The sequence below is a fragment of the Heterocephalus glaber genome, unplaced genomic scaffold, assembly GCF_053883595.1.
Source record: "Heterocephalus glaber isolate CG9 unplaced genomic scaffold, H.glaber_assembly_v1.0 deba00001454, whole genome shotgun sequence".
Classification (NCBI taxonomy): Eukaryota; Metazoa; Chordata; class Mammalia; order Rodentia; family Bathyergidae; genus Heterocephalus; species Heterocephalus glaber.
In genome coordinates, this window is record NW_028258303.1 from 14562271 (window position 1) to 14590098 (window position 27828).

The window sequence follows — 27828 nt, forward strand, 5'->3', positions numbered from 1 at the left end:
TTTGATCTTGACATTGAATCTCAGTGTCACAATGACACTTCAAGCTCACGATGACCTTCACCGTTACTTTCAACCGAAGGCTTACAGGTGATGGGACCATCAGCCTGACTCTGTTGAGGAAGTAGACTTGGGGCCTGACCTGTTTGCCTGAAGTTCACGTGAGGATAATGGCAATCCAGATACTGATTCACCGGGTACACTGACCTTCAAGTGAAGGCCATCTGAGATCTTAAGCCTGACCCCACCCTAACTTTAAATTTGACCCTCATTTTGATCTTCAGACTTATTCTGAACCTGAGATTCAACCTGCATCTGACATTTGAACTTTATGCTTTACCATCTCTGACCCTCAGCTTGGTACTTGATCGAAAACTTCCTGACCTGTAGCCTCAGCCTCGCTCAGTGCTTTGCCAGCCTGAAACATCACCCTGACCCTGACTATCACAGGAGCTTGAATTTAACATTGAACTTGACCGTAACCCTGAAACTCGCCCTCACACTGACTAGCTCTGATCTTGATCAACTGACCTTGACTCTGGCCTCACTTGACCCAGAATTTAACCTTGTCCATGAACTTGACCTTCACCTTTACACTGATTCGTGTTTTGCTGATGCCCCCCAAGACTCTGGTCATGACCCTGAGCATGAATGTGACCTTCAGACTTCTGACCTACGGAACTACTTACAAGATAAGAATTGTGTGTTGAAGCCACTAAGTTTGTGTGAGTTGTTGAAGTAGCAATAGAAACATACCTGTCGGTACCATTTTTTCCCCAGTACTGAGGATTGAACCCAGAGTCTTCACACTGAACTACATTCCCAAACCTTTTTTTCCTTAAGTCTTTGTTTAGAGAACAGTGTATTACATGTTGTGCTAATAGATTTGTTTGTGACATCAGAGGAAGATGTGACATAATTTTCTGAGTTAAATACTGTTCTCATTTTACACTTGGTTAATCTAAGCAATGGTATATAAATGTTAGGTGTGTGCTAGGATATTTGTCTAGTATCAAACAGTACTATCCAGCACAATTTGATTTGAATCCACATGTGTTTGATTGTAGAGTATATGAACCAATGATAAAGCCATACGAGCTAGTTCCAAGGGCTTCCACGAAATGGGTTGCATTTGCTTTGCAAGTCATTTCATGAGAATTTGCTAAAACTGTATCGTGTTTGAATAACAGGATAGTAGTAGATGTTTTGTGACCTGTACTTTTGAGATGACCTACTTACCTGCAATGGCATCAGTCTCACCAGAATTTTATTTTAGGAAGATGACCAGTTGTCTTATAAAGCTTCTCCAGAAACTTATCTGTAGCTCCCATTTCTCTGTCAATCTCTCTGAGCCGGATATTTAAATTCTTCTCAAGTCTTTGAACATAAAGCTTGTTCTTCTCCTCCACCCAGTTGGTCATAACGGCCCTCTGCATATTTCTGGAGCCTCCAAATTTCAAAGCATTCCCCTCCTGTGTGAGGCCCTTGCCACCTATTTTTGAACTTCTTCCGTGAAGGTCACCAACTTTCTCCTTGGGAATGCATCCCGGCTTCAAAAGTTGTCCTCCGTGGAGGTCAGCATTTTTCAAGCAGCCCTTGCCAGGCATCTTCACACTGTACCTCGGGAGGTTCAAGACAGGACTGTGAGCTGCCTCTGTCCCTGTCCAGTGACTCCTCAGTGTTGAGGAATACTGGATCACAGCACCATGGGAACAGAGCAACTCGGAATGTTGGGGCTGAGTGATGTCATAGATCCCCGTAGCCCGAACCTTTCAATTTACTGAGCAGAAAAAGGTGTTAAGCTTGAAGATAAACCATTTTTCACTGAGGAATGTTGCACAGTTTCTGTTAATTAGTTTTATTGGAATTCCAATATCCAGCTTGTCTCAGGGTCATTAATAATACTGTGGGCCATTCCTGGAGAACTGGGTCATGGGCCAAATTTGCTGCAATCTTTCATCTGAAGTAAAGGGAGGTGATTAGATCTTGAGAAAGAGACCAACGCCAATAGTTAGCTACTCCTAGAGGATAACATTACTAAGCAGACACCAACTAAAAAGTCTTCATACTACAAACAAAACTTTCCACTACAATCAATACTTAAGCCTCAAAACAAACAAACAAACACATAAACAAAGTAGAAACAGGAGAGGACCAGCCAACAAAATTCCTCCAAAAATTCCCAACTCTTCTAAAGCTGATCCATGGGGCATCAAAGGGGAAGAAAACAGAGTCCATACAGCCAAATTATTTAGATATCAGAGAAGATAGCCAAACAGATCAATAAGGCATTTGGCAAGGCTACATTAGATGTGGTATAAATAAACAGATACTGGGCCAAATAAAATGATATGGAAGTCTACAGAAATCACTAATCAAAAGCCAGCAGAGCAAAACATGAATAATCACCATACAAAAGAGTTGCAGTGTATAAAATTCCAAATAGAAATTCAGAAGATCAAAAATCAGAATTAGATTTGATTCCCGGTCCAAAGAATAAAAATTAGAATTAGAAAATGTTGGAGCAAAAGTGATCAGTGTGAGGACAGTGTCAGAAGTCAAAGTCAGGGTGACTAATTAATGAGAGGTGCCTTAAAAACAAGAGAACATGAGGGCAGGGGATTTAGCTCAGTGGTGCCACCCCTGCCTTGCAAGCACAAGGTCCTGAGTTTGATCCCAGGTTCCAGAAAAAAAAGAACATGAAAAATTGACCCAGCAGTTCCTAGATGATGCAAAGGGGATTTTATGATAGTTTGGAATTAATGAAAAATCAGAAGACAGCATTAAAAGCATAAGTTTTTTTAAAAAAAAAACTTCACTGAAATAATAGTAGAAAACTTTCCAAATAACAGAAGAGTTTAATATACAGATAAGTGAGACATATTGAATTCCAAATAATCATGATCAGAAAAGAACCTCTCCGGAAGACATTGTAGTCAAAATCCCATAAGTCCAATCCAAGAACAGTCTTAAAAGGCATTATATAAAGCAAGGAGTCGCTTATAAAGGTAAACTCCTTAGATGTGCACCAGACTTCTTTACACAAAGCTAAAAAGGCCAGGAGAGCACGGAGTGAAGTATTTGAAGCTCTGAAAGGGACCAATTCCAAGCCAGGATGGTATTTCCTGCAAAACTATCCTTCAGAATTGATGGAGACATAAGATATTTCCATGATAAAGAGCACCTAAAGAATTTTATGACCACCAATCCTATAATCCCAGCACTTGAAAAGCTGAGGCAAGAGGATCTCCACGTGTTTGAGACCCATAAATAATGACTTAAAGGTCATCCTGAAGTACATATTGAAACCCTATCTCAAAAAATAAAAGAAGAAAGAAAGAAATTGATGACCACCAAATCAGCACTTCAGAAAATTCTCAAGGATATCCTAGAAAGAAGCAGTGAAGCCAAAAATGACAAAAGGTCTGATAAACACACCAGCTTGGATGAGTAAGTAGAAGGCAAAGATAGGGAATCAACAACAGGAAAATAAAGCAATGACAGGAATAAGTCAGTACCTATCAGTAATAACTCTCAATGCAAATGGTCTCAATTCCTCAGTCAAAAGACACAAATTGGTTGAATGGATGAAGAAATAAAATTCAGTGGTATGCTATATACAAGAAAAACATTTAGCCCAAAAATAAACTCATAGACTAAAAATCCAAAGATGGAAAATATTCCATGCAATGGGAACCTGGCCAAAAAAAAAAAGTGTGGCTATGCTATGTTCAGAAAAAGTGGACTTGAAGCCAAAACTGATTGAAAGAGGCAAATAAACGCACTACGTATTGGTTAAGGCAACAATGCAAGATGACGAGATGACAACTAGTAGCAAATGTGACCAAACATCAGTGCCCCTATCTTCAGAAAACAAGCACTACTAGACATAAAAGACCAGATAAACATAAAACACAATTATAGTTGCAGAACTCAGTATACCACTGTCACAAATATGTGGATCAACTAGACAAAAAAATCAACAAAGACATAGTTGAATGAAACCTTCAAGCAAATGGATTTAATTCATATTTACAGTGTTCCACCCAACAGCAGAATACACTTTCTTCTTAGCAGCACATTAGACTTTCTCTAAAATAGATCACATACGGTCCAATAAACCAAGCTTAAGTAAATGTTATGGAATTGAAATTATACCATGGATATTATGATCAAACAGTGAAACTAGAAATCAGTGACAAAACACAGAAATTGTGCAAATGCATTCTTAAAGGGTTATAGAAGAAATTAAGGAAGAAATAAGTTTTTAAAACTACACAGTAAGGCTGGTACAGCATACCAGAACTTGTGGAACACAGGGAAAGCGGTATAAAAGGGAAGTTTATACCTGTGTATTCCCATATCCCAAAAACAGAGCGAGCTCAAATAAATAACCTAACAATGCTGCACCTCAAGGCCCTAGAAAAACAAGAACAATCTCCAAACAGATAATACAAAGGAGAGAAATTTATAAAGATCAAGGCAGAAATCAAGGAAATTGAGATCAAAAAACAATTACAAAGAATCAATGAATGAAAGAGTTGTTCTTCAAAAAATATACGAAATAGACAGACCCTTAGCTAATCTGACAGAGAGTGGAAATTGGAGAGAGATGGAGGGAGGGAGAGAGTGAAAGAGAGATAACCCAAATCAATGCAGTTAAAAATGAAAAAGGTGAAACCCCAGCAGACACTGCTGAAATCCAAAGGATTATTAATAACTGCCTCACAAACATTTGCACCAAAAAATCAGAGAATTCAGAAGAAATGGATAAATTCCTAGATACATAGGAATTACCAAAACTAAATCAAGAACATTTTAAAACCCTGAATAATCTGTAACAGGCAATGAAATTGAAACAGGACAGTAGTTTTAAAAAGAACTGCCAAGTAAAGCCCATGTCTGAATGAGTTCAGTGCTGAATTCTATAAAAACCTCAGGGAAGGACTAATACCAGTACTCTTCCAGCTCTTTAATAAAATTGAAAAGGAGGAATACTCCCAAAGTCAACCCTGGAAGCTAGCACTACTCTGATTCCCAAACCAGAAAAGGAGCCAACCAATAAAGAGAACTATAGAGTGATCTCTATGATGAATGTAGATGCACAAAAGCTCAACAAGATGCTGCAAAACAGAATGCAGTGAATCATCAAAAATATCACATCATGATCAAGTGGGCCTTTTCCCACTTGTGTTGGTTTAACCAATACAATCAGTAAATGTAATACATCACATAAAGGGAAGGGTAAAAATCACATGATCAACTTAATAGACATAGAAAAAGCCTTTGACAAAATCCAATGTCCATGATTAAAAACTCTGAAGAAAACAAGTATAGAAGGGCTTTATTTCAATCTACTAAAAGCCTATACTGCCGATAGCATATTAAATGGGGAAAATCTGACAGCTTTGTTTTCAAAATCAGGAACAAGACAAGGATGTCCGCTCCTGTTCTCCACTCTTGTTCAACACTGAACTAGAAACATTAGCAACAGCAATTAGACAATAAAAAGAAATAAGAGGGATATGTATAGGAAAAGGAAAAGTGAAATTATCATTATTTTCAGATGACATGATCCTCTATATAGAAGACCCCCCCAAAATCCACCAAAAGTTTCTTGGAATTAATAACCACATTCAGCAATGTAGCAGGATACAAAATCAACATGTAAAAGTCAATAGTGTTCTGTACATTAATGTTGAACCCACTGAGAAAGAAAAGTGGAAAAAGATGCCATTCACAATAAGCTCCAAGAAAAAGTAAATACTTAGGAATTAACCTAAGGATGTGAAAGACCTCTACAGTGAAAGCTACAGTACTCTGAAAATGGAAATTGAAGATGTCAGAAAATAGAAAGTTATCTTAGGGGAGAGCGCTCTTTCCTTCCTTCCTTCCTTCCTTCCTTCCTTCCTTCCTTTTTTTTTTTTTTTTTTTTGGTACCGGGGATCAAACTCTCAAACTCAGGACCCTGCACTTGTAAGGCAGAGGGCAGAACAACTGAGCTAAATCTCCAGCCCATGCTTTTCTTTCTTGTAATGTGCGTTTTATGAAACAGCACAGCTGCTTGTTTGTCCCCTCTTCCCGGTTCTGAGTCACAGACATTTTGCTTGTCCAGCCCCACCCTCCTTGTTCATCACATTCAAAACCATCACCAATTTAACACAGTGAAGCTGGAAAGTGTGAGTATTTCTAAGAGAGCACAGAACAGATGCCCAAAGTTTCTTCAGGCCTCCTAGGTGCACACCAAATTCACCCTGGTGTCAGCCCACTTCTGTCAGGCATCCTTCAGGGTGCTGTCCCCCTGCCCATGGAACATGTGCTTTCCTTCTTCTGCCCTCTGGCCTGTGAGGAGGAGCCTGAGACAAAGGCAGGAACTTGCAGTTTGCCATCACCCTTCACTATCCAGTGAGCACTGCCCACTATGACAGAGGCCCCTGTTTGCCCTTTCTCTGCTATCTCACATACTGTGTTCGCTTCCCTGGGATGCTGCAGTGAAGTTCCATGGACTGGATGGCTTCAGACATTAGAAATAGATTGTCTCTCAGTGCTGGAAGCTGGAAGTCCAAAGCCAAGGTCACTTTTCCTTCTGAAACGTGTAGGAGAGCCCTTCCTTGACTTCTGGTGGTTTGCTGGTAAGGGAAGTGATTGTAATCCCTACACGTTCGTAGTTGGAACTGACCCCTGTTTCAAAAACCAGATTAACGAGAAAAAAACTATGGGTTTCTTAATGTATCTAGTTCATGTATTCGTGGGAGACATGTAAAGAATGAGTAGTTCTCAAAGAGGTGGTTCGAATTCCAAAGATGCTTGTATAGCATTGTCATCAAAGAATAGTTAAGTTTTAGACAAGTGAGAAAATACAAGAAAAGAGGACTTGTATCTGTATAGGTGGCAGTTTGGGGGAGGGAAGGCAGGTAACTGGCAGGCAAAGGGTAGTTAGTCAAGCTTGCTAATTCAGATTCCTCTCCAGGCTACCATATCCTCAAGGGGGGCAGGTACCTTTTGTCTTTGTAAATGATGTCTTGCTTTTAGGCCACAGAGGGAGGACTGAGTGCCTCCCTGTGTCCACTTCTTGTCTTCAGCTCTGAATTCCTTCCTTTTGGGGAAGTGTACGCCTGTCTCCTGCACTTTGGTGTTCCTGGCTTGAGTTGCACGACTTTAGTCTTTACCTTTATTGTCACATCAGATTCCCCCTTCACACCTGTCTTTTCGGGACTGTCTTCTCATGAGAACACTAGTCACATTGGCTGAGCCCCCTGCCACCACCACTGTAGTATGTCCTCACCTCAGCCAGTCACATCTGTATGGCGTGTATACAAGGAAGCCCACATTCTGGTGCTAGGTTAGGACTTCAGTGTTTCCCTTTTGAGAGGTAACAATTCAATTCACAATGCCTGCCTCACTCCACTATGTTTCATTTTGGGGCCTCTTACAGTGAACTGCTTTTGGCTTTGAAGACTGCGTCTTACTGAAAGAGTTGAACATGGAGTACATTTTCAAGTTTTGATTCCTTTATTTTTGTAGTTGACTCCCATTTCCCCTTATATCATAAAGTTTCATGACCCAAAAGAGAGCTTTGACTATGAGCAGAAAAAGCAGATGGTCCTGGAGTTTTATCTGAGGGTTTGATTTGAAGCCTTAAATCCTGGATCTGGCCTTTACAGGGTTTTATGAAGAGATGAGGAATGATAAGGCTTTGCCTTCCCTTCATAGTGTCCCTGCAGCTGTTGCTGTTCTTGCTCTGAAGCAGTTGTCTTTAAATATGTTTTATGTCAACAGAATTGGCATCTTGTGTTTTTCTTTTATTCAATCTTCTTGAATATAAATATTTAATTTCTTACAAACCCAGTATACTTTGCATGAAGCAGTGAATACAGCACTATTTTTTTATACATCAAGGACAGATTGGCCTCTTGGGATAGGAGCAGACAGCTCCCAGGGCCATTTGGCCAGATCAGTGGCTTTCAGGTATGGTGTACGATTGGCTGACCTCTAAACAGTAGTTTTAGAAGATCAGGGAAAATTATATTGGCATGAAGAAGATGGTTTAAATGAGATGCAGCCTTGCCTAGTAATTAGGAGCCAGGATGGATGGGATAGACCATTAAGGGTGTGTGAACCTGGGCATGTGTCTTGTGCCTACCATGTCTGTTTATTATGAGGACTGAATGAGCTAAGGCAAGAAACACAGTTTTCTTAGCAAGGTTGTTGGCACATGCTACATCTCAGCGAATATTCTCTTAAGAGGATCTGTTCTGCTTTAGACATTCTTGCTTTATCTTTCCAGCTGGTTTTCAGCATCATTTTCCTGTTGGAGGCAACTGAAGATAAAGTTGGAGAAAGGAAAGCAACTAATATTTCTAAGGGATATGGAAGGAAATCTAATGAAACATGATTTTTTTTAAAAAAAGCTTTGACAAATATCCCTGTGATGTCATACACTGGCACTGACACTGTGTTAGGGTATCAGGGTTTCTGGAAACAAACTCGGTGGAGTACTGATTAGTAATTTAAATGGCAACCCACTTGCTGCAAAGAGAAAGCATTATTTGGTAGTGCAAAAGCCAGCATTCCTGAAACAGTGAGCTCAGCATTGAACTCTTCATCTTCCACGCCCATAAAAGAATCCCTGACTTGTTTGCTCATTTTGGCTTTGGTTTTCTAGGCAGCTGAGAGTGAACTGAAGCGGTGGACAGTGGTTCTTTTTGATTTTTATTTTATTTATTCATTTTTGGTGGCGCTGGGGATTGAACCTAGGGGTGCTCTACTGCTGAACTACACTCGGCCCTTTTAACTTTATTTTTGTTGAAACACGGTTTCATTAAGTTGTGCTTTTTATCCTCAAACTTGCCATCCTCCTGCCTCTGTCTCCTAAGTAGTTGGAATTACAGGTGTAGGCTACAGAGCCCCATGAAACACTGGTGTTTCATGCACATTAAAATCATTCCTAGGACTTGTGAGGACAGACTGTCAGTCTCAACCCCAGTGGTTCTGATTCAGGGAAAAGGAGGTGGGGCTTGAGAGTTTTCATTTCTACTATAATCCGAGTGATTCTGAGGGGTCTGACCCAGGAAGCACACTCTGAGAACCACTAGAGTAGCTAGCAGAAGTTACGTGATATGAGCACTTGGGCCTTTTAGTCAGAAGGAAGTGGGTTTAAATTCTGGAACTATCATTCTTAACATACTTCTATTCTGCAAGTAATAGACCTGAGATTGAGTTTGTTGTTGTTGTTTTTTTTTTCTTCAGTACTGCAGATTGAACCCCAGGGCCCTCGTCCACTGAACTATATCCCTAGCCCTTTATATAGCTTTTTGTTTGGTTTGAAACAGATCTTGCTAAATTGCCCAGGCAAGACTCTAATTTTGGATCCTCCTGCCTCAGCCTCCCACAGAGTTGGGCATGTTCCATTATGCTTGGCTGTGTTCCTTCTAATTTTACGTGAAAATAATAAAATCCACCTTATTACTGGGTATGGTGGCACATGCCTATAATTCCAGCACTGGGGAGGCTGGGGCAGGAGGATCACTGAAGGTTTGAGGCTAGCCTGGATGACGTAGTGAGTTCAAAGTCAACCTGAACTGCATGTCATGGGAAAAAAAAAAGATCCACTTTATTAAAGTCATTTTAAAAGTCAGTTAAGCTGTTTTTTTAGGTACTTTGTTTACTAACTGATTTGTACTACAAAAAAAGATTTCATTAATTTATTTTTTATTAAGTTTTTTTGCAAGTCATATAAGTATTTTTGAATATCTGGACAACCAAGTATTACATGAATAATGTAATACTGTCCATTTAAGTAACTAAAGCAGTTCTCAATGTTTCACTAGAACTCAGCCCAGTGATTCCCATGTCCTGGGCTGCTCTGTGTTAGAGCATTTGTCTAGCGTGCATTAGACCCTGGGTTTGCTCCTTGGCACTGTAAAATAAATAAAATAAAATAAAATAATTCCCCATGTCCTCTTTCAAGTTGGTGTGTTTGTGTGTGTGTGTAGTTTTATTTCTTTTAATTAAACAAGTATTACTCCCCATTTAATTCTTACTGAATAGAAGTTGCATCATGGATTTGGCATTTCATTCTCTAATTTTGCACATTGGAATTTTTGCATATTTTCATGCATAGATGGTAAAGAGCAATGAAAAGGTCACAGCTAGAATGCAAACCTTAAGATTTTGTAACTCATGAACTGTACATAGGATCCAACCACAGTTTTGTCTTCTTGTATCCAGAAACAATCGTGTAACTCTCTGGTATGAAGTCTCTTGGGGAGCTTCTTAAATAAGTAGAATCTATCTTTGGTCTCTAAGAATATGGTTCAGTGTTCTGTAGGATGGGGCTTGGTCCTGTGCATTTGAAAGCCTAAATGGTGCAGAGGTGATATTTCAGGAAGCATCAGGATGGGCCAGGAGCCTCCAGACTGCATTCACATTGGGATTTTGCTGCCTGACCTTGAGCCAGTTCTACAGCCTGTTTAACTCTTGATGCCATGTATGTTTCTCGAGTCCCTCTCGCATACCATGGCTGCTATGTTTGTCAGAGTTAACACACAAAACACAAACACTCCTGACAGCGGTTCTTCTGCACTGGAAGGGGGCTCAGTAAGAGAAACACATAAGCTCTTAGGGGACCGAGCTGAGATGAAGCCTGCTGGCTCTGTGAATCTATAAAATATGAAGCCCCGAGGAGAGAGAACTCACCAAAGATTGTGTTGGAGAAACTGATTTCTTACCAGTGTCTTCTGATTTATCATGTTCACAACTAATTTTTAACTTGTTTTAATTATTTACTTGTAGGATCAGAACTTTATTTCAGGTGCTTTAAAATTAACCAATACTTGACTATAGTGAAACAAATTGTTCAGTCTGATCTATTGAGTCAGCATATTATAAGCTTTTACTGTGCCACAACATTAATTTCCCTTTCACTTTAATGTAACAAGCTAATGTCCTTTCGTGAAAATATTAAACACTTAAGAAAAACCTAAATGAAGTCATATTTAATATAAGACAGCAGAGCCAATGAATAGTATTTGGTAACAGGATAGGAAAATCCTGTTTAAAAGGAAAATATAAACTATACAGATTTGTATTCAAAGCTACTCCATACAAGTACATGTTTAATTCTTCACGATGTCTTCCTGGGTATACTTCTGTATTCTCTTAAGCAGTTTTAGAATACATCAGTCTTCCAGTAATACGGTCTTTTCCAGACTGCTGATGTGTTTTGTGTTTCTAATTTATGTGCTCAAAATTAGTAGTGTGACATTTTTATTTCCATGCCATTCCTAAAAAGTTTTGATGTCAGTGGAGCTTTTAGAAGGGACTTTACCAGCTGCAATTGCACATTCATTAAACACAGCGTGAGAATAGATGATCCAAATAAGGTTTTCATTTATGAATCCTCGAGTGTAGGGTTCCCCAGGGACAGTGGTCAACATTAGTTCAAACATCTTAAAGTCTGTCTACCACCATTACTTCTGTGTGAGATGTCCTGAAGGACTCTGAATTATCACTTGAAAACAAAGAGGATGTGGAAAATTCGGCTTTCTCATTGTTTTTATGCAGATGCCACTTTAAAGCAAATACTGCACAGTGTCACCAGGACTGACATAATTCGTTGCTCTAGTGAAGTAATGTTTCATATGTGTAATTTGTTACATGAGAGGAAAAAGAGAGGTCTCATGATGTCATAGTGCCTGCAAGTTGAAGAAGGAGAGACTGTTAAACTGTGCCTGAAATGTAGGAAGGTGTGCAGATTAGATGTCTGTCTTTCCCATGTGCACATGAGAACATGAACATGTAATGTAAAGATATCATTTTGAACTAGTGGGACTTTCAAGTATTTCCTTCTAGGTTGGACACCGAGGAACAATAAAAGATTATCCAGGCTTTAGCCCATCAGTGGATGCTGAAGCAATCCATAAGGCAATCAAAGGAATTGGTGAGTATGTTTTACAATTAATTCTCTTCTTATTTTTAAGCAAATCAGGAAAGTTATGGTCTAAAAGTAGCCAGGTTCAGTTTGCCCAATTTGGTTTATTCCATTAGAGAAATTGTTGCATATTTTTTAAAAGTATAAAACAAGGAGGAAAAGCATAGGGAACTAAACAACCACCACCACTGCTGCTACCAGCAACAGTCATCATCAGTCATTACAGATGCAGTCCTTGTTGATTCTTCCTGGATTTCATTCCCGCTCCATTGCCTAAAGATGATCACTGTCCTAAATTAGGCTTTATTCCTGAGACTTTATTCCTGTGTAACTTCCAATGTCATGACTACGAATGTATGTACAAATTGTTTTGCATGCCCTCAACCAGTAAAAAATAGATTTGTACTGTATACGTTCTTCTTTATTTTTTTATCCCTTAACATAGTATATTTGAAATTTATCTATGTTGATATGTTTAGCTGTAGTTCATTAATTTTAACTGCATAGTAGTTAGTCTATTGCATACTATATCGTAAAATGGGAATATTGATGGAACATTAATATTGCCTACAATTCTTTTCTATTACAGTATAAAAATACTGTAACGAGTATTTCTGCTTTTGTTTCATTGTGCATATTGGCTTGCATTTCTCTAGAATATGACAAGAATTGGAATTTGCAGGTGGAAGGGAATGCTTATTTTCAAATTAATTAGAAATTTTGCCAAATTGCTCCCTGAATAAATACAGAAATTATCATTCCTTCCAGCAATGTATGAGCCTTCTGCTTGTTCCATGTTCCATGAATACTTGCTACAATAGTACTACTCAGTTTTTCTCCTTGACTGTGTCTATAATTGTATCTCATTCTATATATGTTTATTTCCTCCCTCTTCTTCTTCTTTTTTTTTTTTTGGTACCAGGGATCGAACTTGGGTCCTTGCACTTGCACAGCAGGCAGCGAAACTACTGAGCTAAATCCCCAGCCCTTCCTCCCTCTTCTTTATCGCCAGTTACGGGTGCAGTTAACCATTCTTGCTGGGTTATTTGTTCCCTTTTGTATATTACTTTATATAGTTTATCCATTTTTTGGTTGGGTTGTCTTCTTCGTGATGAGCAGAACTTTCAGCATAATTTCTCAACATAATCCTTGGGTTTTTAAAATTGCATGCCATAAAAATATCTTCTCCAAGTCTGTGGCTTTCTTTGAACATTGACTATAGTACTTTTGTTACATTAAGTTTTAAGTGTTAATAAGATTGAGTTAACCAGTGTTTTAACTAGGATTTATCTTTACATCTTTTTGTAATGAGATTATGAAAGGTGTTCTGAATTTTTCTCCAATGTTTAAAAATTTTATTTTTCACACTGTGAGCTTTAATTTACATGGAATTAGTATTATGTATAGTATTTAAAGATATCTAATTTTATTTAATTCCATGTGAGTACTTAATTGTTTCAACATAATTTACTGGAGAGCTCATCATTTCCACGCTGATTGATAATGCCCTTCTCTTTTCTGCCTCCCTGTTTTTCTGTCCTCTGCTATGTTCCATTTGTCTGTTTGCCTCTTCTTGTCCAAATACCACATTGTCACAGTTATTATAATTTTATAATGACCCTTGATATAGGGCCAAAAATTTTCTTGGCTCTGTTCTCTGTCAGTTTTAGGCTTAGCTTGTCAAATTCTGTGAAATACACCATTAGGACTTATGTCAAGTAATATTATCTTATTTTTACCTGATAGGGCTTTTTCCCATTGTTAAATGAAAGTTATTTGTTTATTTATATCTTTTCTACCCAGTGTTGAAAAGACTATTCCGTGAGGTTAGTGTCAAATCGAACAAATTGATCATCTTTAATTTCTATTGCCTATCTCTTTTGACATTATGATTTCAAAATTCTGCAGTTTCCCTTGCAGGCCACTTTGAGATCTTTTTTGTGATCACCATGGTGAAACCAGGTGTTGGGATGGCATTTGGCTTAGGACTGTCTGAATTGCAGTCTCCAGACCATGGGGTAGTTAGGTTAGCTGCTGATCTTGGGCATGTGCAAAAATAAGAGATGAGAAACTGCCAGACACACAGACTGCACACATCTGGGCAGTTAGGGATATTGGAACTCTGGGTGCAGAGGATACAGAGATGCAGAGAAGGAGTAGTAAATAAGAGCAGAAACATCAGGCACTGACTGGGATATGAGCTAAGGGTTCCAGTTTTATCCTGAAGGTAATGGAGAGATATCAGTATTTTGGCTAAGAGAATAACATGATCAGATTACATTTTTTTTTAAACTGACATAGGCGGGGTATGGTAGCACATGCCTGTGATCCCATCACTTGGGAGGCTGAAGCAGGAGGATCACAAGTTTGGGGCCAGTTTAGGCTCCCTAGTGAGTTCAAGACCAGCCTGAACTACACAATGAAATTCTGTCTCAGAAAAAAAAAAAAAAAAAGTTCTTAGACAGTAATGTACAAGATGAATGATGTGGGGGTCAAGTTAGCTATTAAAGTTATGTAGGCAGAACGTGGTAAAGGCACAGTAACAGAGAGTACTAATTTAAGAGAGGCAGGCAGTTGCCACAATGTGAGGAGGAAGGAAAAGGAAGGAGTCTAGGGGAGTTCCCAGGATTTTTGATTGGGTGACTATAGCCATCATATTCCCACTGATGAGAGAACATGGACTGACAGGTTGGAAAGGAAATATGATGGCTCCCACCTGGAGGATGTGAGTTTAAGACATGTGCATTTGTAAATGTCCAGTCGTACACTGACACAGAGGCCATCCAAGGTCAGGTTGGTGATCAGAGTCTCGGGGCATAATCAGGCATTGATCTAATCCTGTTAAGGAGGTAGAAAAATTCAAGACTGGAGGTAGAGGGCAGCAACTGCCCTTCGGAGGCCAGCAGATAGCTGAGCACAGATGGTCTTGCCCCTCGTGAATGTAGGCCCCTCTGCACAGACAGTGCAGGCAAGGTGTGCACATGTCACCTCAATACAGAGAAATGGAGCCTCAAGTTCTAATTGATCTTCACACCATCCCAGCCCTCCCTGCCTCAGGCTCCCAATCCAAATCCCTCAGCTCCCGACTCCACTGCAATCCTCTCCGGCAAGTGAGGTGGACACAACTCTCTGCACTGTCTTAATCTCATAATTACCAAAAAAATGATGGCCTTGTGGTTATTCTGAGGCAGGCCAGCCTTAGTCCTGGCCCAGTGTTACCCTGTGCTTACAAACAGGAGGTTAAGAATATGGATGTGAAATGTATAAGAGAGGTGCAGACCAGAGATAGAAATATGTATTCTGGGGTCAAAGATTTGTGTCTGAAGTCCTGCCGTACCACTGAGCAGCTATGTGACTTTGGCTTTTTGAGTGTTAATGTCTTCATTTCAGACAGCTTAGTCATAGCTACTGCACAGGGCCCTGTGACTGTCGGCTACGACAGGGGATGAAAGAGTGTCTGGTTCATGGTAGGTTCTTAATAATTGTCAGCTCCTGTTCTCTGCAGGAGAAAGGTTCGGTTGCCAAGTGTGGGGTTGAGAGCTCAGAAGCGGTGACAGTTACTGACCCTCGTTGCGTGAGGCAGAAGGTTCATGGAGCTCCTCTCTCTCATCTACAGATAGGAATGGACAGTGGTTGACAGTGGTTATTTTCTTCCCCTAAACTATCCAAATAAAGTTAAATTCTTTTTCCATAAGCCAGACAAAAAAATGTAAGGAGCTGGAAGTTAAAAAGTAAAATGTTTTACTCAGCAGTTGTTTCAAGCCATTGATCATTTTTCTTTGGTTAAAGATCGATACTGAGCATCTTGGGGTTAATGGTGAATAAAATAATTTCTGTTTCATTTAGGAACTGATGAAGAGGGGCTCATCAGTGTTCTAACTGAGAGGTCAAACGTGCAGCGGCAGCTGATCGTGAAGGAGTATCAAGCGGCCTATGAGAAGGTACTGCAGTGAACGCGACAGGCAGGAAAAAGGTAGCATCCTGTCACGAACCTGGGACCTGAGTCCTGGTTTCACCATTAACTGGCTAAATGGCCTTGGTGCCTCAATTTTGTCACCTGTGGAATGAAGGGGATTGTCTGAGACCAGTCATTCTAGCCAGGAGTCCCTTTGCTCCTTGCAGGACACATGGCCTAGGTGGAGACATAGTCATTACCACAGGTGGGATGGGCGTAATTCTGGTTTCCAGCGGGCAGAGGTCAAGCCTGCTGCCAGATGCCCCACAGTGCCAAGAGAGCCCCACCACACAGAAGCATCTGGCTAGCAATCCAACGGAACACAGCTTAGACGATCTTTGAGCTCTCTTCTGATTTAAAAATATTTACATAGTTGTAGGCTTGCTTCATTCAGCATATGAAAACTGAGTACCAGAGACTTATTTAAAAACAAGTAAGGCTTGGTTGTTGCTGTGCAGTTTATTTGTTCAATTCCTATTGGTTGAGTGCTGCCTATTTCGGGAGATCTCCTGGACATTGGGGATACAGCTATGTGCAGAGCAGGCCCTCCCATCTTCCATGAGCTCATGTTCTATTAGAAAAGTAATAAGTAAATAAGAGAAGTTCAGATGCTAGGAAGTACAATGAAAAAAATTAAAGTGGGTGCTGTAATAGAAGGTGACTGGTAACTAACTCCTTTGGGCAGGATGAAGAAATGCCAGTGAGCAGTTCCTGCCTTACTCTTAACTGAGACTTAGCAGGACAAAGACTGCCCTGCTTGGCCTGGAATGGGAAGAGCTTTTCAGGAAAAGAGAACACCAAACACAGAAACCTGCAGCAGACACGAGCTGGGAACACCAGGTTTTATTCTAAGGACAATAGGAAATTGGGAATTTGTTAGCAGAGGAATAATAGAATCCAGTTTTCATTTTTAAACGATGATGTTGGCTGCTGTGTATAACAGACTGTGGAAAGGAAAGGATGGGAGCAGAGACCAGGCAGGCCATTGTGTAAATTGAGGGCCATCCAAACCCAGCTAGGGTGTCACCTCCTGCAAACTCTCCTTTCTCAGAAGTACCTGTAGCAAATACTTAGCATATTGCACTGAAATTTTATCTTTGAATACTTCTGTTGTTCCTTCCCCATTGGTGCATAGTATCTTAGGAGTAAGGGTTGTAGCTAACTTACCTTTAAATGCCTAGTGTGGAGCAGGTCCTTGGAAGCATGTGCATCGGGCAAGGTGGGACATCCACAAGCAGGGAGCAGGAGTGGTCCTCTTGCCTTTCAGTCTTCCAGAATGTGGAAGGACAGAGGCAAAGGGTACCCACTTCTCACGGTGAGATAGAGTGAGAGTGTGTGCAGTAAGAGTCGATTGTGACGTCTTGCGTTGGGGATAGATGGTAGCGGAATTTTGCATTTAGAGAGGAAAGAGCCCAGTGACTGAAGCAGAGTAATAACATGGAGCTTGTCCCGTGTCTTGGTGGGATCACACTACTGGCGTGGCCCTGGTGGCATGGTAGTCAGTCTGTATCATTCTAGTAGTCTGGGACTCCCAGCTTCTGTGTCAGAGCTTCAGGGAAACACTATTCAGTGTCCAACATTCTACTCCTTTGAATGTTGGAAACAAATCATGTTACTTGCTTTTAGGCAGGGGAGAGGGACTATGCTTATGTAATGTAAGAAATCAGCACCAAAGGACGCTGTTGAGAAGTGATGTCCCTGCCTTGCCACACTGAGGGCTTCCCTTGCTCCTGTTACCAGGCAATAGTTTCTGATGCTTCCCAGTTCCAAGCTCTTACCGAACAAATGACACCCCATCACTGTCTTCCCTTCTCCTTTCTTTTTGGAACTGGTTAGAGCAGCAAGAAGCAAGGTACAGAAAGTAGAGCACCTGCTACTGATGCTAAGTATGAATTTTCTTCACTTTAGCCCAAGCATTGAGAACATTGAGGACCCAGGAAATGCATTGATTTTATTGTTATGAATTATTATTTTAATTGTGGGGTATAATGCAATAATTCAATACATGTGTATGCAACCTATAATGATCAAATCAGGGGAGTTAGAGGAATGCATTTTAACATTCAGTTCCTCATGATGGTGCCCATGCAGAGCACTCTGTTAGCTTTCTTCTAAAAATCCTTTATGAGACTGAGGATGTAGCACAGTGGTAGGGTGCTTGTCATCCTCAGCACCACACACATGCATAAATCCTCCAAAAAACAGAACATTTTGGAGGCAATCATAAAATGCAGATTAGTATCCATAGAAATATTTTCAGCCATTTCTGCTTCTTCCCTGTGGATGGCCATATTTTTGTCAAATTTCAATACTCTGTTCATCTTTCACTAGGTGACTTTAAAGGAAGAGAAAGGAAAAAAATTCAAAATTTCTTTCTTGGGTTTTATTTTAGGAGCTGAAAGATGACTTGAAAGGTGATCTCTCTGGCCACTTTCAACACCTCATGGTGGCTCTTGTGACTCCCCCAGCAGTGTTTGATGCGAAGCAGCTGAAGAAGTCCATGAAGGTATGAGCCCTGCACAAGCCAGGGATGCCCTGCGTTGGGCTCCATCATCAAAAACAGCAGCCTCTCTTCCAGTACACACTGGAGACATGGGGGCACCCGGAAGCTATCCTGGTCGGCTCTTCCTATGGTGAGATGACTCTGCAATAGGGGGCAGTTGTGAAGCCTTGAACCCAATGTTGTCTGGAAGAATTTGCTCACATCCTTCTTTTGTTTATTTTTTGACATGACCAAATTCTCAATTTTGATGTTGAAACTAAATGGCACTGTCATCAACCCCATTGCTTAAAGCCAAAAACCTTGCATTATCATCCAGGCATGGTGGTACACATCAGTAATCCCAGCACTTGGGAAGCTGAGGTAGGAGGATTGCCTTGAGTTTCACGCCAGCCTGGGCTACATAGTGAGTTCAAGGCCAGCCTGAACTGCATAAGAGACCCTGTCTCAACAAAACAAAAACCTTTTATTATCTTTGGACACTTGCTTTGCCTTCTCCTTCAGGGTTCATAGATCTAAAAAAAAAAGGGGGGGGTTCATAGATCTGAGAACAAGCCCATTAACTCTACTGCAGAATCCGCTGCAAATATATGCACTTCTCTCAAAACCCACTGCTGCCGTTCTGCTATGATCATGAGCATATCTTGACTAGACCATGACCCTTTGCCCTTTGCCCCCATTTCTGTGCATTTTTAATCCATTCTCCAGCAATAGCCAAAATTATCTGTGTAAAGTTATTTTTAACGTGAGAATTTGCCATTCATATGCACACATTTCCAGTGGCTCGAACACTTAAACCCAAACTCTTTGTGCCCTTTGTCACCCATCATAGTCTAACTCCTATCTCAAATTTTTAAAATTCTTTGTTTGCCAGGGTTCTGCAGACCAGCAGAATGAACAGGTGGGAGGTACATATTGAGATTTATTATAGAGAATTGGTTTACACAATCATGGGACGAGGTGAACAAGGCCGAGGTCTAAAGGATGGGCAGTCAGGAAGGGAAGGCTGGAGCTTAGTGCACTCTGAGGCCACTCCCCATGGACAGAATTTCTTCTTCAGGGAAGCCTCAGCTCCACTTTTAATTCCTTGCTCCAAGCTGAATCTGAGCCATCTAGAGTGTGGCATATCTAAGATCATCTCCCCTACTCAATGTCGATTGATACTGGACAAAGCACCTTCCCAGCAACACTTAGAATAGTGTTGGATGGAATAACTGGCACTCTAGTCTGGCCAAGCCCAGTTTATAGCACCGACTGTCACACCCCCACCCTTCCTTTTTTATTCAATGCTATAGCTACACTGGCCTCCTTGTCTGCTTCTTGAACATTCTAAGCTTATTCCTGTTGTGGGCTTCTTCTGCCTAATCCTCCCTCCATTGGGAGTGCTTCTCTTCCAGACACTTACTATTAATTTACTCAGCTTTATTTTTTGTTTTTTAAATTTTTATTTGCATTTATTTTTTGTTGAATTTTTTCCCAAGCCATAAGTTTTTGTTTTTTCACTTGCTTCCGGGATATCTTTCTTATCTATGCAACATATCTTTCTGGCTCAGAACAGTTTGTTCCCATTCAGTGAGGATCATCTATCTCTGTGTGGCCCAGGAGCTCACAGATGGATTAATCTGACCCTGGACTTGGTGAGATGCCCGTGTGTCACAGGTGCTCTGTTCACCCGGATATGCTCAGTGCACAGAGAATCTCCATCATAACCCTGAAGCGCAGCAGTATGCTGCATTTTTAAGCAGGTGCAACAAACAGCAATCTTGAGCCACCAGCCCTGTGTCCAGCTCCACTGCTTGGCCCCACCCAAGTCCACATTACAATGCCAGAATGGCTTCTTTAAAAGGAAATACTTCTGATTCTTTATAGCTTTATGGACGTACAGACCCTTGATGGCCTGGGCAGGCTCAGAGATGCTCTTAAAGTGAACATGAAGATTTCCTTCTCTTGATTTGCGTGGATTTTGTTGGATCTTCTGGATCCAACAAAGAGAGTAGAGAACCATTTTCACAATCACCTTGGAATACTAACAGAAAGAGCCACTTTTATTTTTTAATTGCATCTATTACCATATAAAATTGTCCTTTTCTTTCCTCTTTATTCTTTAAAAATTTTTTGCCTAGTTGTTTATCATTTTTCATTCAATTTATAAGGCAGACCTACATCATGACAAGAACCTCATCAGTCTTAATCTATATCTTCTGATCCTGGAGCAAAATCTGCCATGAAGTAGGTGTTCAACATATTTATTGATAGGAAAGAGAGGAAAGACAAAGGTCTAGATCTGAGGCATAAGCAATATGCCTTTCCCATAGGGATAAGAGTTATTTTCTTTTCTATGGAAGAGTTATGGGCATCAGAGAAGCACACAGCAGAATAGAATTGGGTGTACAACAGATACGTTGTGAAAAATACCTGTGAAGGATAAAGAAGAAACAGCCTGCAAAGGGGGTGCACCCACAAACTGCAATGCTGGTCTGATGCTTTGAAGGAGAGCAGGAAGGAAATGGCTCAGGTAGGAAGAGTGTCCATGATGTAGCTCTTGGAAACCCTCGAAAGCTGATGGCAGCTCCTGAGCAGATATTGCCCTTGGAGAGTCCTACAGTGTGCCCAGCTCCTGTACCATGCTGGGCCCAGACATTGGCTAGTTGAATCCTAGAGAGAGTATGACCTGTGTGAACTCAGTGGCAGATCCAAAGGTGAGGCAGTGGGAGGCCAGTGGCCAAGGACATTATCAGCAGCAGATGCACTTGAAGTTAGGTGTGAGCAGTGTACCTCTATGGCCACCACTTGGGAGGGCTTAGTAGCTGTAATAGTAAGGGTTAGATTCACCCAAAAGGAAGAGAAATTTCTCTTGTACATAAAAGAATGTAAGCAGTTCAGAAGTGAGTATGGTAGCACCCTTATTATCTGGGACCCTTCAATCTGGGTGCTCCTCTGCCTTCAGCCCATGACTTCCACTTGGTTAAAGATGGCAGTTCAAAGTCCAGCCATTTTACGTTTGTTCCAGCCAACTAAAAGGAATAAACAAAGAAGGTTTCACTTTTTCTCTTTGAATGACATTGTGAGTCCAAGCACATGATACTTGTGCATATATCCCATTGCTCAGAAGTTACATGGATAAGCTGTGCTGTATAGTGACCTTGCGCATATATCCCATTGCTCAGAAGTTACATGGTTAAGCTGTGCTGTACAATGATCTGAGAAATATACCCTTTATTTAAGATGGGTGCCAAGTTAAAAATTAGAGGACCTATTACTAAACCAGAAAGACAAAAGAGATATTGAGGGTAACTCAATATTGAGAATCCCTCCCAGAGAGGGACAGAATTAAGTCTCTCCTCATGTGCTTCACTGACCTTATTTCATCAAGTTCTATTGTAAGTGTCTTTCTCTGGAACCATACTGTGATTCAGTGACCTCATAATAAACAAGGTTGAAGGGTAGTAGTGTCCAAGCCAGCCAGGCCCAGGACACACATTTGCTGACTAATGCAATACCATGGTGCAGAGATGAACACACTCAGAGAAATACAGGGCCCTTTTTAAACACAGTTAAGTTTGACCGCTCTGTTGGATTATTCCTTTGGAATACCACTTCTAGCCTGTAACATCATAGGCTTTGTCCTTCAAACTCTTTCTTCCTAGAGTGTATTCAATTGATTTTTGCAATAGAGTAGGACATTTTCTTGAACATTTGATGTCAGTTTACTCCAGATGACTCATGTTATTTTAATACTGAAATATATGGGAAATTAGAAAAGGACTTCAGGGCCATATGAGATCTTACACTGATTTACTCAAAATGGCTCTTTTATCTGTGTGAAATATGATATTAAGAATGAAAGGCATGAAATTAAGTTTTTTAAGTGTTCTAAAAATTAGATTTCCTTTTCCTTTTTAGGGTACTGGAACAGATGAAGATGCTTTGATTGAACTCTTAACTACCAGGACAAGCAGGCAAATGAAGGAGGTCTCACAAGCCTATTACACAAGTAAGCCAATTTTCTGCTCACCCTTACCCCTGTCCACATGGGTATGAGCCAAATTGCTTTTCCTAGAATCACACCAATCTATACTCAAGCCATTTTGAGAAGGGAAGAGTTATAGACAGATATATTCTAAAACAGGCTGTGGATTTTCAGAGAGAATTACAATATGATTCAGGCTAGCAACTGCTGTATAACAATGGCTTAATATTTTGCATTTATAATATTACAGCTGCAGTGGATTTTGCTCTCAGCAATTGCTTAATTGAATCAACTGTTTTCGTCAATGTAAGAGACTCCTGTCATTGTATATTATTATTATCTATTTAAAACTACTCAGATTAGACTTATGATTTTTGGTGTGGGAAATTAGATGAACAATTTAGAGGACATGTTGAGCATATGAATTCAGTGTAATTAGCTGAAGTCCTAAAGTTGTGTTATCTATGTAAAAATTAGCAAGTCCATGCAATGCAAGTTTGACACTATGCAGTCACTTAGTGTGACTACACAGGTTAGGTTATAGTCCTCGCAAGACTGCCCTCTCTTTAGACATCAGCCCCCAAGCTCAGGTGTTCCCAGGCTACATGTACATCTGTTTAACCAACTGGCTACAAATCCAGGTGCTTACTGCTCTCTCAGGCCCAGGAGCTCACTAGAATGATGCACAGAACTCAAGAAAGTACTGTTCCTACAAGTATAGTCTTATTTTGAAGGATACAAATCAAGGCCAGCCAAAGAAAGAGACCCATAGGAAGAGATCTGGGAGGATCCAGAGTGAAGCGTTCGCCCTCCCAGAACACTGATGTGTAATTACCAACTTGCAAGCTCTCTTGATCATTGGTATCCATAGTTTTTATTGCCTAGGCACGAATGAATCATTGTCTGTATGATTGAACTCAGCCTACAGCTCAGTCTCTGTACCCAGAGGTTCAGCTGATATCTTGTGGCTCAAAGCCTCAATCCTCTAATCACATGGCTGGTCTTTCATATGTGACTTCCTTCTGTTCTGAGTCATCCTGTTAGCATAAATTTGGGGGATCACCATGAATAATAAAGACTCAAAATATTTGGGAAATTCCAAGGATTTAGAGGTCACCTCCCAAGAATCAGAGACGAAGAGCAGCTCAATTTTGTGTTATACAAGACCCCCCGTAGCCTCTTCCAAGTACCTTAAGGGAGCCTTGTTTTCTAACTTTGTGTCTCTGTGAGGTCGGTTGTGGATCCAGGAGGTTTGCACTGAGAGAGGCCCAAACAAAGGGTATCCTGAACCCCAGATGGGTATTAGAGAGATTACTTTGGAAAATTCTCACTAGAAGTTAAATAGCTTAATAAGCGACTATTTTGTTATTGATGTACTAATCAGAATGTAGTCAGAAAAAGCAGAAAAAGTACTAGATATGTTAACAGAGAGAGCTACTTAATAGAATTGTTTTAAACACTTTGTAGAGGAGTGAAAAAGCAAAAAGAAAACTCGACCTCCCCTCTTGGTGGAATGCAGCAGAAAATGGATGAATTTGGAGGAGATGAGAGATTTGCTTGATAAGGAGCACGAGTGGGTGCATTGTCAGTGTTTAAAATGCCTGGTTTAAAATACAGTGATAACTTCAGTTTTCGAACTCAGTTTGTTCCAAATTTATATTTGAGCTTTGAAGAGTTTGAGAACTTAACGTATTTTTTCCCATAAGAAATGTTGGAAAACCAAATAATTGGTTCTGAGGCCCAAAAATTATACTTGTAAATCAATTTTTCCAGGACTTTAACAAATTTCCCAATGATTTCTTTAAGTCTGTTGTGGTTCTCACAGTTTTTCTCTTAGCTTTATTGCTGGTATCACTAACTTTCTTTGGAGCCATGGTTACAATTTTATGCAAATAAAGTACAAAAAAAAAGCACAATGGTGAATATTTTTTGTTTTTGTTTTTGTTTTTGTTTGTTTCTTTGATTTTTTATTTTTTTTTAGACTTGGTTCTCCAGCTATGTACTCCTGGCTGGGCTTCATCTCACTGTAGTCCAGGCTGGCCTAGAACTTCTGGCAATCCTCCTGCCTCAGCCTCCCAGGGGCTGGGATTACAGGCACCCACTACCACATCCAGTGGTGAGGAATATTTTAACACACTAACACAAGCACTATATGTTGTCTGGGGCTGAATGGCACTTAGACTATAGCGTTGCCCCTTTGTGTCAGTGGCAAGATGCGAGGCATGACTCACTCTCAGCCCATAAGAACTTTTTCATGTTGGATTTTTGGTTCAACAGTGGAGCAAAGTTAGGAACACCAAGCATTTTTTTCTAACTTTGCTGTTGGAGTAGTGGAAGGTTCAAGCTTGGAGCTGTTCGACAACCAAGGTATCACTGTACTTCAGTTCAACAAGGTTTACACGTAAAAAGTAAGTTGTCAGAGCCAGGCACTGTATCGTGAGGTGGCTTTTAGTTCCTGGTGTCTCTTAGGAGCTTGCTGCTCCATGATTGGACCTGCCCAGAGATAGCTGCCCGGAGCCCAGCTTTTCCATATAACAGTCCCAGGATGTGCACACTGTGAGGATTGACATTCTTGTCTGTTTCATTCACTGTTGTATCCTCAATGCTCAGGACCATTGGGGAGTAAGTTCAAATATTTATTGAATGACTGTGTTCAAGGTTGAGGCTGAGGTCCTAAGAGCCAAATTACTAGTCTCAATTTCTATATGAGTTAATCTGTGTAAGGCCACAAGGAAAAGAACTGTTTTTAGGCTACCTTGATTGCTAGAGATTGTTGATATAGAAGAAGATCAAGAAGGATACAGCCTCCATTATGTGGAGTCGAGCTTTACAGCCATTCAGGACACAGTGCTGCCCCAGGGACCCAGTGGTCTTGTCCCTGCCTCAGCACGGGTTTGCTGCTCCCTGTGCTATCTTCTACCCTAGAGACTCTCTTCCTCTCAATGTTTGCTTCTAGTGTATGCACCTCCAAGAGACTTCCTTTTTCTTACCAAACCATCCAACTCTATTTTCTTTTCTTCTTTCTCTGCATAGCTCACTCCCTAAGAGAGAGAATTCACTGGCAGCCCCTCTCTAACAGAAAGCATTATTTTGAGCAAAGTTCTTCCACCAGGTCACTTCTTAGCTGTTGGTCACCTCTGCTCAGGTATCAACAGTCTTGTATTCAGCTTGGACAAGAGTGATGGTGTCATATAATGTGAAGTGGTGGCCCACGCCTGAGAAACCCATCAAAGGAGGTCGTCAACTTGGCCCTCATAAAGTGACCAGGCATCTTGTTTGGTGCATCCAGTTCAAGGAGACAAAAGAACCTGAATAATAACGAGTTAAATCCTGAAATTTTTTCAGTATTCCATAGTTAACAGTATGTGAGAGAACACTGACTCAGGGATCAAGAACTCATTCTAGTTCAGGTATTTGCACTGTTAAAATATAGTTTTCTGTGCTCTGTTATACTTTAAAATGCATAAAAGTTATCAAATTAGATTGAAATCATTTCCATTTTAATAGTCTAATTTCCTGCAAAATCTCTGGGTGAAGGGAGGCCTGTGGAGGCTGCATGAGAAAATCTCATCGATACAATTCTGCAACTGCAAAATCCTTCCCCAAATCTTAAAAAAGCAGCAGCTTCAGTCTTCGACTTGATATTTGTAAATTGAAATATTTTCTAACTAGAGTGAAGGATAGATGCAACAATATTAGGAGTATTAGATACAATGATGCCTGCTAAATGGTATTAAAATGAATAACTTATAGATTTTGCTTGTATGAATTGCTTTGAAAAGTTGTAGAGTTCATAAAAAGGCTAAAATTGTGTTGAGGAAGTTTCTATTTCATGACGGCTCTTCCCGTTTGATAATCTCACATCACTTTCTATAGTTGTCTTTCATTGATTTAAAAGGATGAGCATTCCTATGGCTGACTTATATGGAGTTTTTGAGAATGACGCAGACACCAGTTGGTGTCACCTATATCCAGATACATAGTGGCCTCAGGAGATTCACTATCCCATTGATGGAGCAGAATAAAGATTTAAAACTGATAGGCAGGGGCTGGGGGTGTAGCCCAGAGGTAGAGCACTTGCTTAGAATGCACAATACCTTGGGTTCAATCCCCAGCAGTGCAAAATAAAATTGCCATGCAAAATGAGCTACAACTAGCCTGTATTAAAATATGTGAACACATAGTTGGCATTGATTAAGAGAAAATAGTGTATTTGGGGATGACTTTCTTATTTTTGAGCAACATCAAATAATCTAGGTGTATTTGTTAAGATTAAGGTTTGGTTTCGTAAGATAGGGAAATGACAGTGTCTTAACATAAGATAGAAGTTTGCTTGTGGTACGGTGTATGTAAAAAAGTCTGGAGATGGACAATTCTAAGACTCGTATGATAGCTCTTCAAAATGCTCAGGAACTTGGACCCTTTCCTGCTTCCTTTTTTGCCATTGCTAAGATGCAGTCCTTATCTTCATAGTACAGGATGGTGGCCCAAGTTCTGGACATCAACATGCATCCAAGGAGGTAGGATTGAAGAAGGAGTAAGCTGGCATGGCCCAGCCCTTTAAAGAGATTTCCCTGCAGAGTCACATGTGTCTGCCTACATTTCACAGCAAAGAACTTAGTCATGGAGCTGCACCTACCTAAGAGGAAAGCTGAGAATGAGGTTTTTAAGCTGTGTGCATTAGGTTTTGTTAAATACTAGAGCTCTGTTATTATGGAAGAAGGAGATAATGAAAATTGAAAGGCAAATGAACAGGTTGCCCTTCCTGTGTGTTCCCTAATTAGTGCCATTGTCAGATGAGATGAGCTATGATTTGATCCAGAAAGGCCTCCCTTTGATCCCTTCCCATTTCTTTGCATCTGCCACTGTGCATGCTGTAGCAATTGTTACATAGAGAATATTTCCTTCTCACAATGGTGGAGTGCCAGGAAGTTAAATAAAAAGGCAGATTTATTTTACCAGAGACTCATTATTTGCCAATATTGACGCTGACACTTTTCTCTGTTTTATAATATTTTTTCAGTTTGTCAGGGCTTAATTTCATTTTTATTTGGTTTCAGTGTATAAGAAGAGTCTTGGAGATGCCATTAGTTCTGAAACATCTGGTGACTTCCGGAAAGCTCTTTTGACTTTGGCAGATGTAAGGTTTTATTTTTTATCTTTTAATTCTCCAATAATCTGCATGCTCAGTAATAATTTCTAAGGAGTTTAAAAAAAAATCTGAGACAGTGAGATCGCAGTTTTCCTCGTGAAATGATTTGCTCTTGTTACATGTGCTTTGCCACTATCAGTGAAATGTTTAACCAAGTTCATAAAAGCATACAAACATACATAGTGAAGTAACAAAAAAATCTTGTCTAGGGTCAGTTTATGGATTAAAAGCATTTTGATTAGGTCTTACTATACATTAGAAAAGTATTCTGAGAAATCATCTGACATAAATTAATGGTTCATTTGCATTATAAATGTCTATT

At 40.2% G+C, this 27828-nt stretch overlaps 1 protein-coding gene across 1 annotated transcript in view; it reads left to right on the forward strand.

Annotated features, from left to right (window-relative positions):
- Positions 1-27828, forward strand: part of Anxa3 (annexin A3) — a 62576-nt gene that overhangs the window by 15956 nt on the left and 18792 nt on the right. Inside the window, exons 3-7 of the mRNA XM_004848013.4 lie at positions 11851-11938; positions 15776-15870; positions 18277-18390; positions 22288-22378; positions 27415-27494. Coding sequence (XP_004848070.1) covers positions 11851-11938; positions 15776-15870; positions 18277-18390; positions 22288-22378; positions 27415-27494 — 468 coding nt within the window. The remainder of the gene's footprint in view (positions 1-11850; positions 11939-15775; positions 15871-18276; positions 18391-22287; positions 22379-27414; positions 27495-27828) is intronic.